The sequence below is a fragment of the Pipistrellus hanaki genome, assembly GCF_964339955.1.
Source record: "Pipistrellus hanaki genome assembly, chromosome: 4".
NCBI classification, from domain to species: domain Eukaryota; kingdom Metazoa; phylum Chordata; class Mammalia; order Chiroptera; family Vespertilionidae; genus Pipistrellus; species Pipistrellus hanaki.
In genome coordinates this window covers 34005705-34030566 of record NC_140506.1, presented here as the reverse complement: position 1 = coordinate 34030566, position 24862 = coordinate 34005705, and the positions used below count along the sequence as shown (strand labels likewise).

The 24862-nt window shown below is 35.0% G+C and overlaps 1 protein-coding gene across 1 annotated transcript in view; it reads right to left on the bottom strand.

The window, feature by feature from the left end:
* Window positions 1-24862, bottom strand: part of FCHO2 (FCH and mu domain containing endocytic adaptor 2) — a 100185-nt gene that overhangs the window by 5466 nt on the left and 69857 nt on the right. The window contains exons 17-24 of the mRNA XM_084880894.1: window positions 23638-23729; window positions 19423-19526; window positions 15812-15941; window positions 11615-11726; window positions 8178-8333; window positions 7677-7809; window positions 4751-4950; window positions 3966-4030 (exon numbers count right to left, since the gene is read on the bottom strand). Of these exons, the coding sequence (XP_084737020.1) occupies window positions 3966-4030; window positions 4751-4950; window positions 7677-7809; window positions 8178-8333; window positions 11615-11726; window positions 15812-15941; window positions 19423-19526; window positions 23638-23729 (992 nt within the window). The remainder of the gene's footprint in view (window positions 1-3965; window positions 4031-4750; window positions 4951-7676; window positions 7810-8177; window positions 8334-11614; window positions 11727-15811; window positions 15942-19422; window positions 19527-23637; window positions 23730-24862) is intronic.

Here is a 24862-nt window from a genome sequence, read left to right as displayed (position 1 = left end):
ATACCAGGCTGTTTTGATTACAATGGCCTTGTATTATAGTTTGATAATGGAAATGTAATTCCTCCAATTTTGTTCTTTCTCAGGATTGCTGAAAGCAACTCAGGGTCCTTTTTGGTTCCATATGAATTTTTGGAATATTTGTTCTAGATTTTTGAGAGAACCAATTCCCCTTTTTGTAAGTATTTACAATAGTATAGTTTCATGAAATGGGAAAATACATCCTTTTCTTCCTTGCTAACTGGTTTTAAGTGCTCAATTCAAGTAGGATTTTTAGTTTACTTCCAGTTTCAATAACTAGAGAAAAGTCAGTACGGTTGACTACCTGAACACAGGCAACATTTAAGTACCAAAAAGCAACAAAGGAATTGCAGTTAGCTTTTGGGTTATTTCACCCAATGATTGTGTGGTTTTCTAGTAAAAGTCGTCTTCAATATGGCACATGTAAATAAATAGACAATATAGGTATGTTCCTGGTCCTTTATGCAGAAATACCTGAGAAAAACTGACAATGTTTTTGTGTTTTGATGACATTACTCTTAAAATATTCAGAAAAGCTCAACAAAACCTACTTAACAGGAAAAGTTATTGGTGCTAAAAAGTGTTCAAGAGGGCAGGGTAAGAAAAAATGAAAATAATTAATGCTAAAGACTTGACTGTCCTGGGAAGTATATTCTGAATTGAGTCAGGGGAGATATCAGGAGTGATCAGATAGCACTGACTTTTCCTTAGCATCGAGAACACAAACATAGACTTGGTGGGAGGAGGCAATTAACTTCTCCTTAAAAAAATTATCACAGAATTGAAGGCCTATCATGTTTAGTTGTAGTATAATAAAAGGAAATGACCAGGGAAGGTTTTCATAGGGAAATGGAGTAGGCAAGGGGGCTTTTAAAAGATTTACTAAGTGACACTGGTTAATAACACTGAATTTCAATTATACAATTCTATGACACATCATCTGTATACTTGAATTGTGTGCTCATTACCCAAAGTCTAGTATCCTCCTAACACCATACGTACATCTGACCCCCTTTATCCTCTTAGTTCTCCCCTCTCTCCTCTCCCCCTCTGGTAACCACTACACTGTTGTCTGTGTCTAGGAGTTTGTTTTGTATCCCGCATGAGTGAAACCATATGGTTCTTGTCCTTTTCTGTTTATTTTCCTTAGCATGATACTCTTAAGATCCATCCATGTTGTCACAAATGGCAGTATTTATCCTTTCTTATGGCTGAGTAGCTATATGTACCACATTTTCTTTATCTAATCATCCATTGAAAGACACTTAGTTACTGTGAATAATGCTGCAGTGAACATAGGGGTACACACGTCTTTACGAATTAATGTTTTCAAGTTTTTGGGAAGGTACCCAGAAGAGGGATTGCTGGGTCACATGGTAGGTCTATTCTTAATATTTTGTGGAACCTCCATACTGTTTTCCATAGTGGCTATACCAGTTGACATTCCCACTAGCAGTGTACCAGATGTACTGGTTAATAATGCTGAATTTGTAATCAACAAAAACATAATTTCAAGAAAAACATCAAAAGTGCTTTATGCAAAGTAATGTCCATCTATCTACACATTTCCCCCATCTTTTAGGTAATTTGTGGATACCGTGCCAATAGAACTTTTCCTGTTTTGAGGCAAACCATTCAGAGACCCAATTTTCTAATTTTTCATACATTTTGAAGTGCTGCTCAGAAAGTGTGTGTGCCACTGACAGGAACAAGTGGGAATCTGAAGGAGCAAGGGCTGGTGAATACAGCAGGTGGGTTAATACTTCCCAGGCAAGATCTTTTAACATATCTTTCTTTAACTGATCTTGGAAGTGTCTGATGGTGCATTATCATGAAGCAAAATACTTTGCCATGTCTTCTGGCACATTCTGGTCATTTCATGATCAAAGTGTGATTCAAATAGATTATTTGTTGTCAGTAGCAATCTGTATTAATGGTTTCACCTGGTTTTAGAAGCTCATAATATACCACACCTTCCTAATCCCACCAAACCCAGAGCATTGTCTTTATGATATTGTGCATTTGGGATTCTCAAAATAAATCTACTTTTCATTGCCAGTTACAATTCGATGCAAAAAGACTTTCATGCCATTGAAGCAAATTTTACTGATGCTGATGACTTCTTGGTTTTTCATTTGTCTTTCATTTAGTTGATGTGGCACCCATTTTCCTTCCTTTAAAACCTTTCCCATTGCTTGTAAACAATCGGAAATTGTTTGCTGAGCAACATTTAATCTTTCTGCAAGTTGTTTTTGAGTTTGACAAACGTTTTAATCCAATAATGCTTGTAACTGTTGGTCTTCAAACTTTTTTTATTGACCTGGATGTTCTTTGTCTTTCGCGTTGAAATCACCACTTTTAAAGCATTTAAACCAGCATTCACAAGTATCTTGAGTTGGAGCATGTTCACCATAAGCTTCCTGAGGTATAAGATAACTTTCAGCAGCATTTTTCTTCAAAATAATGAGTTAAAACTTTCCACAAATGCTTTTTTTGGCACAAAATTTGACATTTTTTTAGTGTAAAAATATCTATGATTTTAACACCTTTAGCAAATTTGACCTAAGTTTTGAAGCTTGCTGTCAATACACAAAACAGCATTCATATCAAATTGCATATATATCAACATATGTGTAACTCCATTATTGAAAAAAAGAAATCCGCATTATTAACCAGTACACCTGGTATAAGGGTTCCTTTTTCTCCACATCCTCTCCAACACCTGCTATTTCTTGTCTTGTTGATACTAGTCATTCTAACATGTGAGGTGGCATTTCATTGTGATTTTTATTATAGCTACCGAAGTCGACCATCTTTTCATACATCTTTGGCTATTTGCATGTCTTTTTGGGAAGTATCTGTTCAGGTCCTCTTCCCATTTTTTAATTGGAATGCTTGGCTTTTTGTTGTATTCTTTTTTTAAAAAAATTATCTTTATTGTTGAGAGCATTACAGATATCCCCTAGAGTTGTATGAGTTCTTTATATATTATGGTTAACTAGAGGCCTGGTGCATGAAATTCATGCACTGGAGGTGGAGGGGGCCCTTCGGCCCAGCCTGTACCCTCTCACAATCTGGGAGTGATCGATTGCCCAGCAGAGGGATGCCCCTCCCACCCACCGCAGTGCCACTGGCTCGTTAGCCTGGGCCTCTCTCTTTGGAGCAATTGACTGCAGTTGCCCCAAAGAGGTAGGCCCTGCCAGCGGCTCTACGATGTCTCGCCCTCTGCAGGGACAATCATAGGGCGATGGCCAGGCCTGACCAACTGCATCGCACCTGCCTTGGCTGGCCTGGTGCCAGTGGGAGTCATAGCATGGTAGTTCAGACAGTCTTTACGCTGTTCAGCTGTTTGGTCGATTTGCATATTACTCTTTTATTATTATAGATAGCCCCTTATTACAGGTATTGTTTGCAAATACCTTCTCCCATTCAGTTGGCTGCCTTTTTGTTTTGTTCATGATTTCTTTTGCAGTGCAGAAAACTTTTTCATTTGATGTAGTCCCATTCATTTATTTTTGCTTTTACTTCACAAAGGAGCTTTCTAAAGCCTGAAAGCTTCTACATGATTTCTGGGAGGACTCCATTAACAGTGAGCAAAAGAGTATGTTAAGTCACTTTCAATTAGTTACCTATTAATAGTTGGAATAAATCTACCTCTTTAAGAGAAAATACCTAATGAATTAAATTTAATGTTAACATGAGAAGCATTTACTTAACATTTATAAAGTTCTTCCTTAAAGAGAAAGCATATTCAATGTAGAAAAGGAAAAATCCGTTCTGAATCTCATCTGGTCCACTCTTATTTAAGGTATTAACTTCCACCTAGTGGTGAATTCTAGAACTGAAGTCATAAAATTCCAGGAAAAAACTTTCCATAAACATGCCTTAAAAAGTCCATTTCTGTGACCTCACATTATTTAGAAAAAGAAAAACAAGCACACAGTTACCTCCATTTTCTGATTTTTCTGAAACACCAGACAGTTTCCAAAAGGCCTTCATCTGTTCCGCATTCCTATAACGACAAACACCTTCAGATTAAGTGGCTGGTATTACAGCTTATTCACAAAGGGCACTCAATAAATAAATGTGTTTTAAATATTTCACTAGAACAACTACAATATTAAATTTCTTTTTAATAGTATCACCTGGTGAAAATATTTGATATAATATGCTATATATCTCGATTAATAAAAATTTATTAAATTAATGGAATTTTTACTAACATGTAATTCTCATTTCTACTAATTAGAGAAAAACAGTGTGTAGATGGCTCAGTTCATTACTTAAGATAAACACACTTTTATAAAATGGTTAGAGTCTATACTAATATTAATAGCACAAGAGAGATAGTTAAAAGATGAGAGTAAAATATCTAATACTACTACACACCAATCAAATATGTGTTCCTACAGGTATGCCAGATGTTATATTTAATCTTGTAAAATAATTATGATCTTTATTTTTTAAAATAAAATGTTTAGAGAGGCTAAGCAATCTGCCTAAAGATAAAGTTGTCTTGAATCATTCAAGTCTGGATATTAACACCAAAACTAGTTTATTTTGGATTGAGGCTACTGCGGCTTAACTAGTAAAATCAACATCTTTTTATAGCATAGTTTCTATGGGAAAATGCACCAAAACTTTTCAAACTTACACAATTTTCATAACTTAGGTTCTAAAAATTGGAGGTTAAAACACATTTAACAGGAATTGAGAAATCTTCTAAACTTACCACATTGCAGGAGGAAGGGACTGCATGTTTGTGACCCCGCCATCCACAGGCACCACCACCTGTATGTTGGAAAGCATGCTAGGTATCACCATAGCTTCTGGGTTGTACTTATAATCCACCCTAAGATCTGTGGTGCCAGCACTACATTTCCAGTATGTGGCAAGATTTAGAGGCGTAGACTGAATACCATTTGATGATACCTTTAAAGAGAAAAACAAATAATTACTTGGCCTGAAAAGTAAAGAAGTCAGTTAATGACATATATAAGTTCACAGAATCTGTTGTTATCCAGTAATTCTTATTTATGCTAATAACGTTTGAATATTTCTCATCATTCAACATACAATTCATAAAGAATCTTAGAGTTCTAAGAACTTAGATTTAAAACAAGAGAAATGGATGTGTCACCATGAAGTTCTGCAAGTCTGGAATTAGAATATTTCTCAACTTCAAATGGCTAATTTTAATCACATGACCCAGAGTAAATGGTAAAATTCTAATTTTTTTAGTTCCTTGCTCAAAGGACTCCTTTTCAATGAGACCTACTCTGCTCACCCTGCTTAAATTTACAATGGAAATGAAATTTTTCAGAGTTTAACTTTCACACTTACTTTTCCATACACATATTATTTACTTATTTAATGTCTATCTCCCATCCAACTCTCAGCAATTAGCAAGCACTGAATAATGTTTGTTGGATGAATGATAAATTGATACTTGGAATAAATTTTAAGCTAACTTAAATGGCAGCAGCACTCTTTTACTCTTTAGGTATTTATTTCCTAGAAACACAGGCTACTGGAACTGTTGAGTTAAAGGTTAAATCTGCCCTGGCCAGGGTGGCTCAGTTGGTTGGGTGTCATCCCATGCACGAAAGGATCACTGGTTTGATAGGTCGACAGTTTGATTCTGGGTCAGAGCCCCCAGAAGGGGACATGCAGAAGGCAACTGATCTATTTGTTCTCTCTCTCTAAACATCAATATAAACATATTTAAAAAAAAAAAAAAAATAGAACTGCCTTCTAAGAGATTCCATTAATTTGTACTACTAACAAGTGATCACACTCTTAATAAAGCAATCTTTTTGTTTTTATCAATCTAATGAGCTAAAACCAGTATCTTATTATTGTCTAAATATTCAATGCTCTTGGGGGGGGGGGAGTGTCAATCGGGGGAAAAGGAGACATATGTAATACTTTAAACAAACAAAAAATTCACTGTTCTAATTTCTACTGGCATGGTGCTTCTGTCCATAAGTTATCTATTGAGTTATTTACCTTTACTTACTAATTTATAAAGGCTCTTTGGAATAAGCCTTTTTGTCTATCTTATATATTACAAAAACTTTTTCCTCAAATTAAATATTGATTCTGTTCAGGGTTTGTTTTAGCTAAATATTTTATACACAAATTTATTTTTGTGTCAAATATCTGTGTCAAATATCTCACTCACTTCTTTCATGGCTTCTGGATTTTGTACCATTCTTTGAAAGGTCTTCCATACTTCAAGATTAAATATTAATAGATATCATACATACATGTGTGTGAATATATATATGTATACACACAAATATACATATATTCACCCATAATTTATTTTAGTATCTTTATGGTTTCATTTATTAGTAAACCTTGGATACATATAGATTTTATTTTGGAGTTAGGAATTTAGCTTAAATTTTTTCCCAAATATCTAGCCTTCTGCCCCAATACCATTTATTGAAAAATTCATCATTTCAACATTGCCTTAAAATGCTTCTTTGTCATATAAACAATTTTTCCATTTATTCTTAGATCTACTTTTGGACACACTAATTTGTTTCATTCATCAGGCCATCTATTGTTGTTCTAGTTGCAAACTATTTCAAATACTGTTGCCTTATAATAATATTCCCACTAAAACTAAAATATTAATCCACATTACTGTTTAAAGCACTTAACTTTATTCTTTCAGAAATATCTTGAAAATAACTGTCAAGTCTCTAAACACAAACACTTCAAGTGGGTTTTTTATTAGGAATATACTAAATCCATGTTAAATTAGAAACAGCTAAACTTTTTTACATTAGTTTCCTGAAAATGAATGAAGTATTCATTTCTAACTATATTCAAGTCAGTAGATGTTGTGTTATGTTTCTTCCTAATTATTTATTATGAATGTTTTGCTGCATTAGTTTTCCTGATTGTTTTTGAAATCTACTAAATTCTTCTATATTCAAGTTTTTTACTTGATTTTCTTCAGTTTTCCAGGAAAAATAGATTCCTTGTAAGTAATAATTTTTGGTTTCTGCTTTCCAATACTTATTACCACTTATTCCATTCTCTTATCGAACTGTACTAACACATCCAGAAAGATCTTATATACTAATAGAAATAATGGTTGTCTTAGCCATTCCTGACTTTGATTAATTGCTTTAGGTAGTTTATTAAATCTGATGCTGCTCATCTTTTCAGATTAAGGACGCATTCATGTATTTATATTCACTCAAAATTTTAACCAGAAATAGACGATGAATTTGATCATCAATATCATTTATTTATTTATTGTCTCCTTTTTCCCCACTAACCCCCTCCCCTAAGCCTTTTCCACCTCGGGCAAGCCCCCACTGCCTCAATGTCTTTGTCCATTGGTTACACCAATATGCATGCATACAACTTCTTTGGTTGCTCTCTAAACCTCCACCATTTATCTCTGGATCTATTCTTGTTCATCAAATTATGTTGATCATTATATCCCATATGAGTCCACATTGTCCTAAAAATGCTACTGGTCAAAATCTCCATAGGCTTAACAGATTTTCTGATTTTGAAACATCCTTGCATTCCTGAAATGAACCTCATTTGGTATGACATTCATTTAATGATCTACAATATTCTGTTTGTTACTATTTTAGACTTAGGATATTTTTCAATGACAGGACACTCACCTGATACTTTAATACATCTACATTATAATAAGAGGCAGCTGGATTTTGCTCTGATAGTTTCTTGAGGTAGACAGTAACGGCTTGCATGTTCATCCAAAAATCTTTTGTGTTAGAATCACACTGTGATGGATCACTGCATGCATAAGAAATATTTTTGTTATTTATTTGACTTTTATTTATCCTCTACCTCTGTGTAACAATTTGGTGACCTGGGAAAAACTAGCAGAATGGAACCAAAAGATGGGATGAAGGAAAGCTAAAGTTAGGGAAGCTAGAGTTAGGGAATAAAGAATAAAACATACCAGAAGTTTGCCTGGAAGATGAGATGATGGACAGAAAAGGATGTAATAATTACTACCACCATCAAAAACAGACAGTAGAAAGCTGTTCAAATCATAAATAATTTTGGTATTGTCTTCAAATTAAATGACTACTGCTTCAAAAAAAGGAATAAAATGTTCTTAAAAAGAAATTCCACCTTTAAAGTAAAAGTACACAAACCTGAACACAAGTTGCGCATTTGGAAGAATTTGCTCTAGTCTGCTGATATTTTTCACCCTGAAGCATAGCACAGCTGGAGATGGGTTGCTAGTGAAGACTTTAATAATCCCACTTGGAAATGATATTGTCATGTCACCAGTGATCTTCACAATACACCTGAAATTGGAGAATTTGAAAATTTGAATAGTTTAAGTAAGGCATTTTTTAAAAAATATATATTTTATTGATTTTGTACAGAGAGGAAGGGAGAGAGATAGCAAGTTAGAAACATCGATGAGAGAGAGTCATCGATCAGCTGCCTCTTGCACACCCCCTTCTGGGGATGTGCCTGCAACCAAGGCACATGCCCTTGACCGGAATCGAACCCGGGACCCTTGGGTCCCCAAGCCGATGCTCTATCCACTGAGCCAAACCGGTTTCGGCTAAGTAAGGCACTTTAAACCAGCTATATGTTTTAAGTGGAGATTAAAGAGGAATTTATATATATTTATCATAATTATGAATGAATGATTTTAGTTTAATTTTTTTTTAATGATCTTTGTGAAATGGGATACTCAACACAAATGTAGGTGCACTGATAACTTCTCTGCTTGTTTACCAAAACCACCCCCTGGCTGTCTGGGAAGGTAACACTACCCCCACTGCAGTGATTTATCCTTCTAAACGCCATAGATAACGGGCCCTCAGGGTGGCAGTCATGGTAAATGTCCTCCTTGTTCCTCATTGCCTCTTCCAACTCTGTGTTCCTTCTTCCTTCCAAAAACCACCAGCTTCCTTTGAAACCCATGACATTGAACTATACTACTCACTAGTCCATCCCTTTCAAGTCATCTTCACTCCCTTTCATTTTCTGAAAATTTTAGCTCCTGGTCTATTATTAGTAAGTACTGGTACAGAGACAGACCATCATAATTCTTAGTGATTTCAATATCCCCATAGATAATCCTTTCAATATTTTGGTCCCCTAGTTCTTTAGTCCATCACCTCTAATGATTCTGTCTTCCAGTCCACCTCAGCTATGCTGCAGCACCTCCATAATCTCAACTTTATAATCTCCACTTATCTAATCATCACTTTCTTTTTCTCCCAACTCATCCTGTCTAGTATGGCATTTCCAACAATTCTCCAGCCTCATTAAAACCTCCAAAATGTTATTCCTACCATCCTTTTCACTAACATTCACTCATTACTTTTATCCAAATTTCCTCCCATCTTGGAATGTCCCAGTCCTTCATTACACACACTCATATTCATAAGTCCTCCCTTGCTTCTCTCTCACTTGATCACGCTTACTTGGCAAAACACAGTCTTTGCTAAGTTCAGCTCCTCACCTAACTCTGTAGAGCTGAACATGACTAGAGCCAAAACTCCCAACTGGGCCCCTTTATTCTTACCTGACAATTCTACTACAATCCCTATATCTTTTCTTACTTTCACCCTTTCCCTCTAATCTGCAATATTCCCTCCCCCTATTCACAGCCACTTTCCTTTGCTGGTTCTTTTTTTTTCCCCAGTGACATTTAAAGAACCTTCTCATACTCTCACTACAGAACTTCTAATCTATCTGACTGTATCCATACCTTCTGCCTTTTCTCCTGTTTCAACTGATGAGTCTATGCACCCAAGGTCAATCTTATCACCTGAGCACTGAAGCGCCTCTCTTACATACTGAAGGATTTCACTCTTACGGTTGTCCCCTCTCTTTCCTGAAGGTTCATTTTTCCCCATAAACATTGGATCTTTCCCATCAGCATACGGGTGTACTAAATTAATAAAAATCCTCCTCTTTAAATATGCCAAGCATGCTTTTACCTCAGTCCCTTACATTCACTGGAATGCTCTTCCTGCCAATACCTGCATGGCTTACTCACTCCTCAATGTCTTTCAAACATCTGTTTAACCTGTTAACTGGGGAGTTCCTTTTTAATTACGCAACGTACAACGGGCGCATACTCTTTCACTAGGACGTATCAGTACGTCACACCCAGCGGACGTAATTTTATATTATTATTTTTTTATTTATACTTAATTAAAATAAATGAAATATATATATTTTTCGTTTATTTATATATAAAGCACAAAGGAAAATACAAAATTACAAACAAATAGAAAAGAATACCAACAAAAAAATGGAAACATCGAATTAAAAAATTATAAATTTTACAAACAATTATAAAGATTACAGCCGAAGCCGGTTTGGCTCAGCGGTAGAGAGTCGGTCTGCGGACTGAAAGGTCCCAGGTTCGATTCCGGTCAAGGGCATGTACATTGGTTGCAGGCACATCCCTGGTAGGGGGTGTGCAGGAGGCAGCTGATTGATGTTTCTCTCTCATCGATGTTTCTAGCTCTCTATCTCTCTCCCTTCCTCTCTGTAAGAAAATAAGATATATTTTTTTTAAAAAAAAGATTACAAAAAATATATACCGTCCCTCTCAGGGCGCAACATATATTTCAAGGATGTATTCATATGTCCTACCCGTTCCCGATAGTGTTTATGTTTGATGTATTTATAGGTCCTGCTCGGTTAACAGGTTAAAAGGGTTTCGTTGACCATTCTATCTAAAATAGTGGCCATCTATTGAAATTGTCCAACTCATTACCCTAGTTTATTTTTCTTCATAGCATATATCAATATCCCTAATATAACATTATTCATATTTAGTCATCAAATACTAGTATTTGGGTGCCTACTATGTGTAAAACTGTCTGTGCTGAAGATACTTTAGTTGTTCTCTCCTAAGCTTGCATTATTGAGAGAAACCTAATAAAGAAACTGTTTCTCTCATGATAACGCAAACTTTTAACAGTCTTATACATAATAGGTGATCAAATATTTAATGAATGTAGGTTGAATGAAAAATGTTCCATGAAAAGTAGAGATGGTCATTCACCCAAATACCATTTTCTTAAAATAAGGTCTCAGATATATATATATATATGTACTCTAGGGCTCTCTTTACAAAAGATATATATTAGGCCACGATTCAGAGTTCTAGTCCCAGATTCAGAGTTCTAGTCCCATCTATTGATAAAACATCATCCTGTTTAAGGATATGTAAAGCAACAGATGTGTCATACTGGTCATAAAGGCTTGGCAAGAATACCCTGTTTCCCCGAAAATAAGACAGTGTCTTATATTAATTTTTGCTCCCAAAGATGCGCTAGGTTTTATTTTCGGAGGATGTCTTATTTTCGGGGAAACCCGGTATTAACTGAGGGAAAAATCACTACTGCTGATTATAGTGATTTTTCTATTTGAAAGACAATCCTTAAATGACTATATTTGATAGCAAAAAAAACCCCAGAAAATAAATAGAAAGCCCTAACTTATACAGATTCAAACATAACTCTTAAAACTGACCACCACATTCTTCCACCCCCCCCACCCCCCCCCCCACACACACACTCTAGTATGTTTGTATATTTTTAAAACTAACTTGGTGGGATCTGCTCCTTTAAAGTAGGCATTAACAGATTCTGTAAGGGCGACTGCCACAGGTAAGGTGTCCTGATTTCCAAGGCTGACAGGGCTGGGACCTCGTGACACACCTAGAATACAGACAATTCATTTGTTAAATCCTGCTGAAAAACATTTACTAAATACCAAGACAGGTATATTCACAATGTTAGTCATATTCACAAATGACTCCATTATTGGTTTCAAAGATGCCCCAAGTAAAACCTGGGATTAAAAATGTGGCATAAAATACTACCAAGGACCAAAAAGAAAAAATCAGGTAAACATGTCACAATGACTTTTTCTTTTAAATGTCAAGACACAGAAAGGTTGGGTTAAAGAATGTAGAAGGTAAAGTTCTTTATCTGAAGAACTAAGATTACTAAAATATGGCTTTAAAATCAGATATTATATTCTATTCAGGTTCTACCCATCATATATACATCAGGGCATTAAACTGGATTTTTATATTTATTATTTTCTTTTACCCCTTCTTTCTCTAATACTTGTATTATATTCTCACATTACCTTGTCTTGATAAATGTAACTAATAACATTTTTATAACTTTCCTGACATAAAGTTTAGATACCTTTAGATACCTTTAGGATAAAATCATTATGAAGCAGTGTTTTAAAAGCATAATGAAATGTAAACAAAGTTAAATCTATGGATGTATTCGTTTTTTTTAAATATTAACTAAATATCTGGTTTACTTCATAATAGAAAAATCGCACCAAGTAGTACACTGTAGTTTTTTTCCTTACTCAAATCCTCTTACCACTTATCCTTCATTTAATATATAATGTGATGCAATTTATAAAAGTGATGCTATTTGTAAAAAGTCAATAGAATAATTACAATAATTCATTCTTATTTAAAAAATGAGTAACCTAGATCAACATATAGCTCTGAAATTTAAATGTACGCTTTTATTATACAAATGTTAATAACCATCAGATATTTTTCATTTCAGAGCTGATAAGTGAAAGACTGAGTTACCCTCAAGGATTAACAAAAAAGTATTTTTCCATTGATTTTTAGACAGTGGAAAAGATGGAGAGACAGAAACATCACCGTGAGAGAGACATCAATTAGTTGCATACTGTACAGGCCAAACTGGGGCTGGGGATCGAGCCTGCAACCATGGTACAGGGTATGTGCCTTTGATGATACTTGAACCCAGTACCCTTCAGTCTGTGAGCCAAGGCTCTATTCACTGAGATAAACCAGCTAGGATGAGGATCAATTCTGACAAAAATCAGTACTGGCTTTCTCTGCCTCACAACCAAACCTGAGATCCTACAAATAGTAAGAAACATCTTTTATTAGCTTTAAAGGCCAGGAAGATTTTGTGATATTCAAGAATTTGAAGGAATTTTGCCTTAGAAAGTTCTTCAGTTGGAAAAATATCTGGCAACAAGAACTGCTGCTTTTATATCAATATGGAAAAGTAACTCCCCACCCAAATAAGACAACTTAAAATTGCAGATGAAAATTAAAAAGCCAATAATATAAAAATTTATTCACAAAGTCATACTAGTTATTTTACTAGCCACTAACATGTGCCAGACACTTTGCTGAGGAGGCATGGAAAAATAATGCTTTAAAACTGGCATTCTTTCTACTTCTTTTATAATTTTTCTGTGGTTCCGATAGCTTTAGAGTTAAGACTTATTGATATTTCTCAATGTTGAGAGAACAAGGAGATGGAAGATAATGCAAAAATATTATGTTTTTATCATCGGGGATTTGATATCAACGGAGCCTATATAGCAACTTAACATTATTAGTACAAAATTGAGACAGTTAAACCTTAAGAGTTATTCTTGATTTCTGAGACACCATACAATGCTGGAAAAGAAAATTTTAGATAACAAAGTATTTTTAGAGACACTTTAGGATAATTAGTTAACATATACATTTGCTTTTGATACAATACCTTGTGAAGTCTCACAGTGCTTTTCAATTTCAGAGAGTGTCCCAATCAAATTATCATCTTCTATCATATTTAAATGAAACAAAATATCGCAAAAAAATATTTTCAAGAAACAGTAAACAGTAAGAATAAAAAATTTATATCTAAGCAAAGAATTGAATAAGCATCATAATAAAGAAGGATAATTTTTTAGGTAGACCTTAAAGAATATTTGTCGTACAAAATCCACACACATCCTGCCTGCATCATCATAGTCACCTACTTGTGGTTCTACTGGCCACACTGAATCAAACTATAAACTATGTACCAACTCAATCAAAATTAAAGTTTCATCACAAAGAGAAAACCTTCTGAATACTCTTAGGGATAATGAAAAAGAACTAAAACTAATTTTGGTACAGACCACCTGCCTGATTTCTATGTATTTTATCGCTAAAATATAGTCTGCAGAAACAAATTAACAAAACCACATATATAAAAAATTGCTGTTAGAGCAAAGACGAACTTGTTATATATAAGATGGTTAACATCATGTTCAGACATTTAGAAATCATTTTTATCTCATTTTTACAATGGTCACAGACTCAAAGGCTCTTCTCCTATGTTTTGAAAATCTAATTAGACATATTCAAATCAGCTTACTTAGGGCTGTGATTCTCATAATTATCATGCATCAGAATTATTTGGAAAGCCTGTTCAAGGACTGCTAGCCCTACTCTCAGCATTTCTGATTTAAAAGGTTATATCTATATACAGTAGGTCCTTACATTGGAGATCTGTTCCTACGGCGTGACATAACACGATTTGCCATAAGTCGGAACCCACCTACATAAGCACCTACGTCACTCACATGGAGCACATATACAGCAGCAATGAAGTGACACAGTAAAAAAAAAAATTAAAAGAAAGATAACAATTCCTGACCTTTAATTGTGGTAAATAAAAACATAAAACATATATGTACATACATCGAAATGACAGAACTTTATATATATATATATATATATATATATATATATATATATATATATATATATATATATATATATATATATAGATGGCAACGTAACCACAAAACAACGTGTAGTGAGTCTGACATAACTGTCTGTATATAAAAGCCTACACAACTGAATGACTGTTTGGTTGCTATGACATGCACTGACCACCAGGGGGCAGGCGCTCAGTGCAGCAGCTGCCCTGTGGTGGTCAGTGCCCGAGATCACCACTCAGCTGGCTGAGGAGTGCTATACACCAGGCTGAGGGCGGTTGACACAGCTGCAAGACATGAGCCTCTCCCACCTCCACAGCAGTGCTCCCTAGTGTGCACTACTACATCCCGAGGGGGTCCCGGATTGCGAGGGTGCAGGCCAGGCTGAGGGACACCACTGACGAACAAATCCATGCACTGGACCTTCAGTTTCTATCAAGTTCCCAAGTGATGCAGACAGATGCTGCAGGTCCAAGGACCACACTGATATTACAAATCAGTGATGTACATTATTGAAGATAATCCATTATTACTTAGAAGCAGCAGCGATAGGGACAGTTATAACTTCGGTGAAAGAGTTGTTACTCCCAAAACACAGCTGCTTTGTTTACTGTACTAACAGTAGGTGAGAAAGGTAATAAGAATTTGTAGGAAAAATTGGATAAAGGTATAACAAATCAATATTGAGCAACATATTTAAATGTACTACTGACTTTGTTCAGTGAGGTATAGGTTTGTATGGCTATGCCCTAAAACTTACTTTTAAATCTTCATAATTTCAATTCTTATAGAAAAAAATTATTCAATGCAAACGAACTCTTCCCTCCCCACTTTTTTCCCTCATTGAATCGATTGTTTTTAAAATACAAACTTCCATAGGAATGCAAGTATCAGTCATGGTAGACAGGGCTACATTACACTTTGCCATCAACTACAGAATTTATATTGCTTGGTTTATAAAGTTGATGCATTTTTTTTTTTCAATTACAGTTTAAATTCAGTGTTATTTTGTATTTGTTTTCGGTAAATTTGATGCATTAACAGTGTTAACCATGGTTAAAATTCTCCTATTTAGATAAACTATGAATAAGAAAAGAAAAATGTAACTAGTTTGAAAATCCAGGTGTGTTTCCAGGAAACCCAAATTTCTAACGTTAGAAGTCATCATCAGTCCATTAAACAAACAACAAACCCTCAGCCTGATCATTCTTTGAATGCCAGCTCTCACATGTAATCCATGAAAACCGCTTACCTACTGTGGGAGTATTGGCAGCACTCAGTGAAGCAGAAGAGGAGATAGAGGAAGAACTTTCTGCCCGGGCTAACGGAGCAGCAGGAGGTGGGGTGGTATTGGAAGTTACAGGTGGGCTGAATGGCCTGGGCTTAAAAACAAAGAGTTATTTATCAAAATGGTAAGACAGTTCCTTCATTATCAGAAAAAGATTATTAGGTATCAGGTATATTTCATCTTAATATACTTAATCCAAATTTATAATGTGAATATCTTATAACTCAAAATTAAGCCTAAACCGGTTTGGCTCAGTGGATAGAGCGTCTGTCTGCGGACTGGAAGGTCCCAGGTTCGATTCCGGTCAAGGGCATGTACCTTGGTTGCAGGCACATCCCCGGTAGGGGGCGTGCAGGAGGCAGCTGATCGATGTTTCTCTCATCGATGTTTCTAGCTCTCTATCCCTCTCCCATCCTCTCTGTGAAAAATCAATAAAATATATATATTCAAAATTAGTGATGCATAGATCAAATAATTTTTGAGGCTGTATTAAAAGCTGGAAAGATTCTTTTAAAATAATGCTGTCAAGAGAATCTTTGTACATAAAGCATTTTTTGTATTTCAAAAAGTATGCTTAAGATAAAATCTCAGAAGTCAAACAGTATGAAGGCTTTCCACACTTACTGCCAAACTGCTTCCCAAAAAAGGCTTACTGACGTTAATGCTTTATAAATACGAGAAAATATTTCCCTGCACTCTTGCCAACAATGAATGGATGGGCCTTAAGAGGAGAAAATAATTTAACTTTTAGCCAATTTGAAAGATTTTTAAAAATTGGCATTTCCCCTTTTATGAATTGTATATATTAGCACTGTATATATTAGCACTGTCTGCTTTAGTTTTGGGAGGATTTAGATGAGTTTTCACTAACCCTTTATTTGCTGCAAATATTTCTCCCTCTCATGCCCTCACCCCCCTGTGTGGGAGTTTGGGGGGGATAAGAACACATATGTAATACCTTAACTAATAAAGAAATTAAAAAACAAAAGCCATGACCTCCAGGTTCATAGGTCAAAGCTCAACCAAATGAACCACACTGGCCGGGCTGTTTGTTTTTCAAGTGTTGAAAATGTTCTAAAACTGGCAATTTACGTGTCTGAATAAAATTGAAATAATATACTAAAAACATCGAATTGTACACTTTAAATGGGTGAAATGGCTTCCTCATTGAGAAAATTACCACCATATAACGGTTTGAGAAAATCTTAATTTTACTGTCTTCCCACTTTTCTAGTTTAACATAAAAACAAATATAAAAAAACATTGTTCTAATTCATTTATCTTTTACCATGGTAAGTGAATTTTTCCCTCCCAAATTCCTAATGGTTCCAATAATACGTTAGCAATACTTCCTGAGGTGTTTCAATTTTTAAAATAAGGCATATTTAGCTTACTTAAAAATAACCTTTTCCTGTTTATAAAAGAATTAAGCAAATACAACATTTATTTAGTGCCTACTACATATCAGGCCATGGATTAGTTACTAGATACGAAGCAGTGAACAAGACACTGTTCCTGTCCTCAGTTACTTGAGGGACTTGAAAAACAAGGCAGGGAGCAGGCTTAGAGAGGACAATGGGGACATATATAATACTTTCAACTATCAGAATTTTTTTAAAAAGTACAATTTAGCCCTAACCGGTTTAGCTCAGTGGATAGAGCGTTGGCCTGCGGACTCAAGGGTCCCAGGTTTGATTCCAGTCAAGGGCATGTACCTTGGTTATGGGCACATCCCCAGTAGGAGATATGCAGGAGGTAGCTGATTGATGTTTCTCTTTCATCGATGTTTCTAACTCTCTATCCCTCTCCTTTCCTCTCTGTAAAAAATCAATAAAATATATTTTAAAAGTACAAATTAGCAGGTAAAAGAATAGTCATGGTGTTGTAAAGTACAGCACAGGAAATATTATAATTGACTACATGTATGGTGTTAGATGGTACTTGATTTATCGGGATGAACACTTTGTACATTATATAAATGTCCAATCGAAACTATACTGTACCTCAACTCTAACAGAAAAATAAAACATTATTATTAAATAAAACAAAAGGTAAAGAAAAAATAAACCCTATAAACATTCATATACTAAAATTAGTCCTCTTCATTTCATGAATACAAATTTACAGATATAACTTTCATGAAAATTAGAAAGTACTGCCCAGTTATCAAGATGTAACAATTTTTGTATTACTTAAATAATAACCATAACCATCTCCATAGCAGCTGGTATTTAGTCCTTCACTTCACTTCCACTAAGTATGTTCATTGGTAATAGGGTTGTAAAAGAAAGATGTCACCATTTCAACATTGGTGCTCAAGCCTTTTCATTTAGTCATGGAATATTTTGTACTAGGCCAGGCATTATGCAAAGTATTAAGGACATGAAACTGACTATGGCATAGTCCAGTAACGGGGGCACACACAAAGAAAGTATGGCTCATGAGAGGGAGGGAGAAAAATACAATGTGATTCGAGCACAAAAAACGTAAGCAAAATATGAGTATAAGAAAGAGAATGGCCCTAACCGGTTTGGCTCAGTGGATAGAGCGTCGGCTGGGGACTCAAGGGTCCCAGGTTCAATTCCAGTCAAGGACGTGTACCTTGGTTGCAGACACATCCCCAGTAGGGAGTATGCAGGAGGCAGCTGATTGATGTTTTTCTCTCATCGATGTTTCTAACTCTCTATCCCTTTCCTTTCCTTTCTGTAAAAAATCAATAAAATATATTTTTAAAAAGAAAAAAAAAATGATTAAATCCACCAAGGAAAAAGTAATGATCAAAGAAGGCTTTATCTATATGGTGATATTTAACAGCATCTAAAAGAAAACTGAGGGGCATTTCAGATATAGGAGGTATAGTAAGACATGGATGTGTAAAAGAGCATGATGTGTTTGGGGAACAGTGGGAAGTTTCAAGTGGCTGGAACCTAGGCTGCAGAGAAGAGAAAGTAGGACAGTTCACCTGATATTCAATCACATGAAACACTGGATATGTATATCAGAAGAATAAGCTTGATGTTCAGAAAATTAATTCTGGCAATTAGATCAGAGGCAAAGACTGATTTGGGAGAGCCTCACTCTGACTAGACCCCATAAAATTTCTTTCACTATCTGACAACCAATGCTTTTTTTCCTTTTCTTCTTTTACAGCAATATGTATTTAATATGAAGAAGTCAATTGAGTGATGTGAATTAGTATCCTTTTATACAAAGTAAAGAAAGCTGAACTAGATGCCCTCCAGGACTTTCCTGGCAATATACTTCTAAGGTCTAAGAAGCAAGGAGAATTCTATAAAAACAGCTTCTCGGCTGTGAAACAATGGGTACTGATAGTATTTTTATAATGTGCCAACTTTCACAGAAAATTTTTTTGTCTTAATGTCTTGATCCACAGGTATGATAATGAGGTAAGATGGAGGAATGAAAGAACTATTGTTGGGGAAAACCCTTTTATACTTTGAAAATTCCAAGCATTTAACTGAAAAGGGGACATAAAGAAAGATATCGTTTGCATCTTAAATCAAAACAGTTATTGTATAATTTTTTTAAAAAAAGAGAAACACCTGAGTACATACTATTTCATTAATCCCACTGAGTTTGCCTGAAGTAAGCTTTGGTCTGGAAGCAGGCCTTGGAGGTGGGACAATGGTGCCTACAGAAAGAGGAGTTGTGGGCCTGGCTGGTGGGGGGAAAAGAAAATTATTAGTATGTAGCAATCCTGACATAAACACATTCTATTATAAAGAACTGTTAGGATTCAATGTTCATTTTTCAGAAGTTTAAAAAAAAAATATTTGGTTAAATACTGAGGGCCTATCAATGAAATACATTCTTTTTAAGCTACCAATACTATCCTGGAAAAAAATCATTAAATTTTTAAGAAAACTGACACACATAAGTTATATTCCTGTTTCAATTATTTATACATAAAATAGCTGATGTAAATAAACAACTAAAGGTCTAAGGTCTTTAATTTATTGCCCATACACCTACTTTACAGATAGTAATGAAACACCAAGCCTTTGAAACACCTTCAAAATAGAAACATGAACTCTATATCAACCACTTACCTTCAAAACTGTAATTTGACTTTTAAATTGAACCACATTTTAACATTTTTTTTGTGATAAAAGTATTAAAATTATATTTATTTTAAAAATTTCCCTAGCCAGTTTGGCTCAATGGATAAGAGTGTTGACCTGTAGACTGAAGGCTTCTGGGTTCGATTCCTGTCAAGGGCACATGCTTGGGTTGCGGGTTCGATCTCCAGTAGGGGGTGTGCAGGAGGCAGCTGTTCAATGTTTTTCTCCTATCACTGATGTTTCTTTCTCTCCCTCTCCCTTCCTCTCTGATATCAATAAAAATATATTTAAAAATAAATAATAAAATTTCCCCTAAATCATTCTAATTCATTTTTAAGTATTGAAAATAATTAACTTTCCCTAAATCCTATATAAATTTAATGTTCACTGTTTTTCAATACCAGTTGCAAATTTTGCAATTTTATAAATCAAATACTAACTTGAAAAACAACTCATCATGGTAGAAATTAATGAATGGAATTCAAGTATACATCATCAAAAGTAACATAATTCAGAAACTGAAGAATATAATATGGATGGCAAGAAATATATTTCAGTAAGTTTTATAAGATTACAGATGTATAAAGTTAGAAATATGTGAAATGGTCTAAGGATATGTATGGGGAAACAACAGGTCAAGCTGAGGGCCCTTGGTCAGCAATGGAGGAATGGAGGCATAAAAAGGAAGAACATGGAGGTGGCAGGAAGCAACCTAAAGAAAAAAGGTAGTTGACACAAGAAGGAGTAAATGCGATGGGGCCCTCTAATCCTGTCATATGAAGAAATACACATAGGCATCTTTTAGGGTGCTTGAAGAAAAACATTGGGAAGCTGGTGAGAAATGGAGTTTGGTTTCTAAGGCTGCTGCCTGTTCCAGAAGGATAGAAGCAGCAGATAGGAGCTAATCTACCCTCTGACAATGCCTACAGAGAACAGACAAGGCAAGTTTCCCATACTGTTCTTTACCTGAATAAAGAAAGATACTAGACTCGAGAAGCAATGATGAAGATGAAAAAGAAAAATCAGCAACACTGTCAGCTTCTTCTGTCAGTAATTTTTCAGGACATGTGACATTATGGCAAAGGCCACTTTGATCCGCAGAGATGCGGGTGTTGGAAGATCATTCATCCAAAGCATCAGGAAACCCAAAGGGATGTTCAGCTTTCCAATGCAATCTCTGGAATAATGTCTGAGCTACACTGGAGAGATGAACTTGTAATAACTTCATCAATAAAGGAAATCCACTGACTTTGTGACCATGAAACAAACAGAAACATATGTGCTCTCTGGTGGTGCTATTAATTACTGTGAAACAATAATTATCTCTATCAATATCACTAATATTCTTTGAAGGGCAAATAATTTGTGACATTTTTCAGACTATATAGGAAAATTAAAAATACATACCAAAGTTAATTTTAAAACTAATCTAAAGTTAATGTGTTTTATCATATCCTAGCTACTAAATATCAAATGATACTTTTTTTTTAACCTGAAATTGAAAGTGATATGGAATGTTTTGTAGGTAGCAAGAGGAAAAGAGCTTTTTTGAAAATGAAGAGACTGTGCTAAAGAAAATAGTGAGAAACAAAGAGCAGAGTTACATACATAACTAAAGCCTCCAGGATACCAATGTGAAGATTTTTATTAAAGATTTGAAAAAATAATTTATGAAAGAATATTTAAAAAATTGAAAAACACTGCTTAGGACCCTCTTCATTCTAAACACAAAACACCATTTTGACATTATCACTAACCAAAAGAAAGACCTAACGACAACTTCCGTTTTTCCTGTACGATTTTAGTTTCCTTATACAACCTATTATTAAGGTTATTTTTAGAAAACTAATTAGTAACAAAAGCCCATTCAGAAAGGATATAATGACACTTCAGAGTCTGTTCAACTATCTATTGACTATCTCTTGCTGTTTTACAAAAATTAGGTACAGATCACTTTTCCTTCAAATTCCAAATTGGTTCAGGTTGCCTAAAACACCATTTAAAAAAAATTGTTTTAAAATATTAGTCTCTAGCCTGGCCTGTGTGGCTCAGTAGGTAGGCCAACATCGACCCATGAACCAAACGTTCTGATCAGGGCACATGCCTGGTTGCGGTTGTGGGCTCGATCCCCAGAAGGGGACATGTATGAGTCAGGTGATCAACGATTCTTATCATTGATTTTCTATCTTTCCCTCTCTGAAATCAACAAAAATGTTTTTTAAATAAATAAATATTTAAATAAATATTTGTTTCTAAACAGTTTAACTTTAAATACTAGTGTTTGTTTTATTAATAGTAAAATGTTTTATTAGTAGTAATAAAATGTTTCAATAAGACTTATTGTTTTGTTAATAATGCAAGAGTGCAAAAGATTTTAGAATTTCCAAGACCAAGGTTTGAATCTATTCTTCATCATTTCCTAGTTATATCCTGATATTATAAAATGGGGACAATAAAAACTTCATGCAGCAGTTAATGAAGTGAAAGTAATTAACACATATGTAACTCCTAGCAGAGTGATATAGCAGAATCTCAACTGATTCAAGTTCTTTCCCACCATTCCAGCACTCCCTTAACCCCCAATACTACATGTATGGCATTTCTAAAATCCCAGAGAAGGCTGAAGAGCAACTTAGAGAAATTTTATTTCCTTGCTTTGAACAAGCAGTGATTTTATTAAACACTAGAGGCCTGGTGTACAAATTCGTGCACCAGTGGGGTCCCTTAGCCTGGCCTGTGGAATCGGGCCAAAACTGGCTCTCCAAAATTCCACAGGGTCCTGGATTGTGAGAAGGCACAGGCCAGGCCGAGGGACCTCACCAATGCACAATCGGGGCTGTGGAGAGATGCAGGAGGTTGGCCAGCTTGGGAGGAATCGCAGGAGGGCTCCAGAGCACTCTGTCCTGAATGGCCAGACCCCAGCAGCAAGCAAAGCTACTAGTGGGAGCATCTGCCCCCCTGGTGGTCAGTGCATATCATAGCAACTGGTAAACTCTCTCCCCCCTTGTAGTCAGTACACATCATAGCAAGCAGTTGACTTAGCATATCATTAGCATATTGTGCTTTGACTGGTTGAATGGATGACTGGACACTTAACATATTAGGCTTTTATTATATAGGATGTGTTTCTTTGATGACTGCTTTGAGTGTTGGCAAATGGAATTTTATATTTTGAAGAAAAGAGAAACAATATATTATTGCCAAAACAATTAAAAAGTATTCATCAAGTCCTTTCAGACTTGGGAAGTGCTAAAACCTTTCTGGAAAGCAGTTTGGCAATAAGTAGCAATGAGCATACCTTATAACTCATAATTCTCATATTGAAAAATTTATGAGACGTGCACAAAACTTGTTATACTGATGAATGTTCATAATATTAGAAAATAAGATCCAATGTAAATGTCTATCAAGAAAGCAGTGGTTTACATTAATGCATATCTATACAGTTGAATTTTATCTATAAACAATAAGATTACGTGATGCCTACAAATAAACATCAGATTTTTTCCACACTAATATGTTAAATTTTTATGCCATAGGCCCTTTAAGCTAAGTTAAAAAAAAAACAATAGTATAAAATCACTTTTATCTGGCAATATGATCTGAAGACTAGTTAAAACATTTTTGATCATTAAGCATAATGATAAATAAATCAATTAGAAAAATTACTGAATTCAATTTAAAATACATATGTATATATATATTTACCTGATGTTGATGATGTTAGTGAAGCTGAAGATGAATCAAGAGAAAGACCACCAAACAGGGGATCCCAAGCAAGTAAATCACTGGTTCCTTTCCTATCATAATATTTTTAAAATAAATATTTTAATAAAGGAATATTAATATAAAATTTAATCAATATCATTTTGCAGAATTATAATAGTTCAACATATATGATTAAAAAGTTGAATGTTCTGCCACTGGAATATGTGAAGAAACTTTAAAAATTAATACACCAATTTGTTAACCACTATATGCAGGATCTACAGTAACATTGTGTGAAGATGATAGGAAGAGATAGAAGATGAATCCTCACGGATTGCACTTTTTAAACTCTTAATCTTAGGGGCTGTCAGAATGGAAATGACTTCAGCTTTACAAATAAAAAAAGCAGCATGGAGTCTATAAATAAGCTACTTAAGGACACTCAGCTACTTAATTCTATAACAATGTCAGGTCTTAAGTGATATGAAATCAGAAATTTTATAAGATCATACTTATTTTCAAAGAAAAAGAGGAAAGGAAAGGGTTTTTTAAAAAGTATTTCTCGCCGAAACTGGTTTGGCTCAGCGGATAGAGCAATCGGCCTGCTGAAAGAAAGGTCCTGGGTTCGATTCCAATCAAGGGCATGTACCTTAGTTGTGGGCACATTCCCAGTAGGGGGTGTGCAAGAGGCAGCTGATCGATGATTCTCTCTCATCGACGTTTCTAACTCTCTATCCCTCTCTCTTCCTCTCTGTAAGAAATCAATAAAACATATTTTTTAAAGTATTTCTCATGTACATAAGTAAACCCAACACTTGATATAAATTTCAAAAATCTTGTTACTGCAGTAGATCATACAAAGGCAGGGTTTCTCCCTGGACAAGCCACTGCCTGGGACACTACAGCAGCCTGGCGAAATACCTGGGGCAGATCTGCCTTTTTGAGATAATAATCAAAACCATGAACAAAATCATCAAGGGAATCAACATTCTGCTTTCAAAAAACTATGTGCTGCATAACCAAAGTTTTCTTCCACTGACCTCTTGGAATCAATGCACTGTACTGGTTACTCTCTGGATTCAACACCTGGCTCTTTAATATAAACTTTTATATACCATAAATACTAGAAGTCTCAACATGCACCTACATGGACCTACTACATCTTGCATGATGAAGCCTAGAATTACAATTGCATATGATTCCTAAAAACATAGTTTAAAACACT